The sequence below is a fragment of the Protobothrops mucrosquamatus genome, unplaced genomic scaffold, assembly GCF_001527695.2.
Source record: "Protobothrops mucrosquamatus isolate PMUCROS unplaced genomic scaffold, P.Mucros_1.0 scaffold15484, whole genome shotgun sequence".
Taxonomy (NCBI): Eukaryota; Metazoa; Chordata; class Lepidosauria; order Squamata; family Viperidae; genus Protobothrops; species Protobothrops mucrosquamatus.
The window spans coordinates 1-5,141 of record NW_015401252.1 but is presented as its reverse complement, the minus strand read 5'-3'; the positions used below and the strand labels follow the sequence as shown (position 1 = coordinate 5,141).

At 37.2% G+C, this 5,141-nt stretch overlaps 1 protein-coding gene across 1 annotated transcript; it reads right to left on the bottom strand.

The window, feature by feature from the left end:
* Positions 1 to 678: 678 nt before the first annotated feature.
* Positions 679 to 3,299, bottom strand: LOC107301672 (kinesin-like protein KIF27). Its single transcript, XM_015830863.1, has 3 exons — positions 3,120 to 3,299; positions 2,646 to 2,846; positions 679 to 1,059 (listed from the first exon to the last, which is right to left on the bottom strand). The coding sequence occupies exons 2-3, from the start codon at positions 2,835 to 2,837 to the stop codon at positions 847 to 849; spliced, it is 405 nt and encodes a 134-aa protein (XP_015686349.1). The 5' UTR covers positions 2,838 to 2,846; positions 3,120 to 3,299; the 3' UTR covers positions 679 to 846.
* Positions 3,300 to 5,141: the final 1,842 nt, after the last annotated feature.

Here is a 5,141-nt window from a genome sequence, read left to right as displayed (position 1 = left end):
GGTGGAGTCTCCGTCTCCTGTACTGGAGAAGGGGCGTTGGTCTTACCTGAACGCCTTTTCTCAGTACGGAGACGGAGACTCCACACCCACCCTAGGGTCATTTAGACCATTTGTGTTAGGGTGCTGAGAGCCAACGCCTCGTCAATCTTCAAACGCTTCGCCCTCGTTAAGACTGGATTACCAGTAGGAGGGGGCGTGAGAAGTTTTGGATACTTGGTCTCAAGAGCAGGCAGACAAAGGAAACCCATTGGTGGAGTCTCCGTCTCCGTACTGAGAAAAGGCGTTCAGGTAAGACCAACGCCCCTTCTATTAGCTATTCTGGAACTAAACTGCAATGTACAGTAGTTTAGATGGGCTACCTTTGTAAATATTTAAAAATTGCAATTATTGGGGAATAATGTCATAGCTAGGCTACAACAACAACAATAATAATAAAGTTGGAAGGGACCTTGGAGGTCATCTAGTCCAATCCCCTGCTCAGGCAGGAAACCTAAAAGGAAACCTACTAAATGATATAGGGGACAGAAATCAGAAAGATCCTGTGCTGAAGGATCTGCAGTGGTTGCTACTTGCCTACTGAGCAAAATTTAAAGTGCTAGTATTTATCTTTAAAACTGTAACTAGCTTAGAACTTAACAAACTGAGGGACCATCTCTATTAACCTCCTCTTACTCAGATCAGCACAAAGAGGACCCTTTGAAGATCCCCCGCCAGATGTTACGGAAAACATTGTGGACTGTTGGTTCAGCTTCTTACCGTCTACTATAAAATTATTGTTTCAAATTTAAATATATTTTCATAACATGAGCTAACAGATATACACATTAAATATCACAAGCTCTAAGGTTATATATGTTTAAAAACATACCTAAATCTGAATCTCCTTCTAGTCTTGGCATTGTTTTCATCATCATCATCATCATCATCATCACTGTGATCAGAAAAGCAATAATGAAGGACTTCATCTTGCTCTTCTATGTGATCCAACATGATCTGATTACGGGTCTGAAATCCAGCTATAACTTTACTTAAGGAATACATCGGAGGGCTTGTGTGTACCTTTTAAATAAGTTTTAAAAAAATAAATATTTTTATCCAGGTTCTGTTTAAAAATTACTTAGTGGACAATGTAGGGCAAAATAATTTTCTATGAATCAAATCCCCATTTCTTTTGGGAGGAGGTTAGGATGAGTTACTGTGTTTACATCTTAGCTTGTCCTAATAATCAGAACTATATTAGTTATTTTTATTTATTTGTCAAATCAGAAATTTGCCCACCTCCATATGACTGGGTAGTGTACAACATTAAAAATAGTAAGAACAATAAAACAAAAAGCAATGTACATCCAGAAGAGAAAACTTTCAGACTAACTAAAAAAAAATCCATAAGATATTTACCAACCATCTAATCCAGGCCTGGGGGAAAGCAGTATTTCCAGAGACTTTTTAAATGAAGTGAGGGTGGGATATGAAATTCCAAGGGATAGGTTATAACATAGAGCAGGCATAACAGAGAAGGTAAAAGTCCAAGGCCCGTGAGATGATACTATTTGATCACTGGACCTGGAAGATGTCCGCATTGTCCAATTATATAGGATAGGCAGATACTATAATAGTCAGATAGCCAGGCCCTCTACACCTTGAAGGGCTTTATAGGTGGAAACCAGCATTTTGAATTGTACCTAGAAGCCAAATGGCAACCTGTTGAGCTCACAGAGCATTAGTGTTATATCCATTACTACCCACCTCACTGCATTCTGGACCAGCTGTAAGTGCTCTTCCATCCAGGACTAAACATGGAAAATTTCCAGGATTTGGGGCCCTTAGTACCCATAATCCCTTAGTTTTGCTGTGATTGAGACTGAATGTATTCCTCTCCATCCAGATTCTCAGCCTTCTGTCACTGACAGCCTCACTCGGGCACCAGGATTGAAATGTACAATTGGAAAACATCAACAACTGACAAATGACCTCACTCAGTAACTTATAGCTGTTAAACAGAAGGGTTTAAAATATTGAACCCTGAAGCATCTCCAGATGAGTAGCCGTAGGCTGCACCTTTCTCCCTGCCAACACCAGCTAGAATTATTTGCATAGAAAAAAACCAAATATAGCACAACATCCTCCACTCCAGTTCAGAATGATACCCCAATTAATGGTGTCAAGGAGAATCATGTCAGTAGCATAAACCCAATCCCAGATCTACCTCTGGGATTGAGTTTATATCTCTTATCAGCCTATGGCAGAGATCTTTATCTTACAATATCCAAACCACAGTGATATTTTTTGTGACATTCAAGAGACTATTCAGGCCAGTTCCCAACACTGCTATGTTCCACAGATGTCCAGTGCAGGCATATCAGGAATGGGCAACCTTTTAAAATATTGGAACAGAACAGAACAAAGAACCCAGCTGTGCTGTCAAAGGTGGAACAAATATGGGGGAAATATCAAAACCACCAAATATAAATGGAAGAAATAAATGCACTATATTTGCCATCTTTAAATGGGATGGAAGAAATTATTCATTACAGTTTCTTTCCTCAATTGATACACCTGCAGATGTTCATGTTACCACAGTTTCCAACTATAATTAATAATTTGTAAATAATAAACATACATAAAAAATATTTTTTCATATATACCTTTCGAGAATCCAATCTTAATGGTATGTTATTCATCTGCATCAAACTTTTAGTTAATGGGACACTATAGGGCCTTTTAGTTGATATTACTGCAGCTGGTCCATCTCCAGAAGCACCATTAGAGGCAGATGCTTTTGCCATTTTGTCCAATTTGTCATTTAGCTGGTTAATTATAAGTCGTTGCTCTACCATTTTTTCATTCTTGAAATGAAACAAAATTGCATTTATTAAACTACACAATTGCAGAACTTAAAGCCACTGAAATTTGGATTCAACTTAAATTTAAAATTGCAATCTTATATGCACTTACATGGGAATAGATCTTGATAACTCTAATTATAATGTTCTCAAACTGCATTTATGGTTGTAATATTCTTTTTTTGGTTCTTATCCTTGTTATTAAGCTATCATCTATAAGATTGATATAATTTTATATATATATTTCCTAAGTAACTTGAAGAAAACCTAAATTACCTGTAACCTATTTGTATCTTGTGCTTCCTTTAATGATTCCAGATATTCACGATTTTCTTGTATCAGCTTTTGTATCTGATCTTGCAATATTTTTATCTCCAGTTCTTTTTCACTGAAGACTTCTGCATCTGTTGCAAGAGCCTGCTAGGTAATAAAGAGAGAATAGGATAAATGACTGAACATATGAAATGAAAAGTTCTCTAAACTGCATTGTGAGGTTTGCCGCAAATACAAATGCTGCATTGTGAGGTTTGCTGCTGTAAGTACTGTATCGCATTAATCGTATATATTTTATCGTATATAACCCAAGTATAATATGCAAAAATTATAAACACATATTGTCTCAAACAATTGTGTATTTCATTTAAACCAACGAAGAAATTAGTAAAATTAGTAAAAAAAAAAAGTCTTTGCCACTTTTTACATTTTGTTCTGATAGGGAAAATGATGTCTACTAATAGCACCCTGTTGTTTCCTTAAAATCATTCCTGCAAATAATAACATTACTTTGAAAAACATTCCTCACATTTCATGTACAATTTGAGATAGCTAAAAAGAGAACTACCATGACTGGAAAGGAAATTGAATTCTAATTGTGAATGGTGTAGTATTAATAACAGTTGTTCAGAAAGTTACTAATGGAAAAGTTCTCTTTCATCTTACATAATAATCTCCCTAAACATCTTTCCTTGTAGCAGCAGAAATGAGGAGAATTAAAGTCTATTTTCTTGTGTCACTACAATGCTTGGTACTGAACAGTACATCTGCCATCTGGAAACTGGCAAATAGAAGGAAAAATGAAAAAAGTAAATAAATAACCTAAAGAACAAATTAATTTTTAATTGATTTAATTACTTTCTTCAATTATAGTCCACTTGGCTATTAAAAGGAGCTACAACTAAATCTAATTTACTAAATCTAATTTTGTATCTGGAGTTATGATGAGAAACAGAACTGGTATTCCTCTTTGCTGTCATAACTCCAAGAGGCATGGGAAGAGGTGGAGGTCTCGGATAAGGAGCTTGGGGATGCCAGAGGGGAAACAAGGGGACAGCCGGTGTAGACTGTGTGTGAGCTGGGGGAAGATTAACATGGGCTGGTGCAGGCCACGTGCAAGCAGGATGAGTGCTGCAGATGGGACAAAAGCAGGATCAACTTGTGACCTTCTCTGCCAGCTTCCCCATCGACTTGGCTTGTGAAGCCAGCAAGGAAGGTCACAAATGGCGAACATATATCTGCAACTCATTGCGAGTAACTGCAAATCAGATACCCAAGAACTGGGATTTCTATGACTGGGAGGGGTGCTGCGAGGACACAAACCTGGAGGACAAGTTGTACATCTATTTTTTCAGAGTCACCATAACTTTGATCACTAAACAAATGGACATAAGCCTAGAATTACCTGTACATGTCAGGTAGGAAGCAGATGTTTGAACCAGAAAATGGCTGATTGGTTTTCAGGCTAGTTTTTGCTCTGCAAAAGCCAAGTAGTCAGGCAGGGTTTGTATCACATTAAAGTAAGATTGTTACACTGTTACCGAGTTCTCAGGAGCCAGATAAAATGTAGAATGTATCATATGAATACTTAAACCCTACCACTCCAGGGAATCCAATGTGCTCAACATCATTATAGATTTGGTTGAACATTTCATCCTGATGAAATATATATCTGAGAGTTTGCCATGCGAGCATTACCATCCTTAGTCATACCCTTGCTAAGATGTAGCATTATATACTAATGATAAAGATAGCATGAATCGGTTTTGGCACATGTTGGCCAGCAAGCCACAAGCGCAACCAGTAAAATCCAAGTACACTTATGATGTTCTGTGCAAGCTAGAATCTGATTCACAGACTATCTGGCAGGTTTTATCACACATCCCATTCTAAAGCTACACGTACAGTTTTCTCATACACAGTCAAATTTGTATTAAAAAGGAAAAGAGACAAAGCAACTTTAACACTTACTTATTAGAAGCAATTTCTAGTGATCAAGAAGTACATTTCCTATAAGTAGCATTA

Coding starts and splice junctions, on each gene's coding strand:
- LOC107301672 (XM_015830863.1), bottom strand. CDS start 2,837: ATGGTAGAGCAACGACTTATAATTAACCAGCTAAATGACAAATTGGAC. Junction 1,060..2,645: donor TAAGATTGGATTCTCGAAAG/GTATATATGAAA, acceptor CTTATTTAAAAG/GTACACACAAGCCCTCCGAT.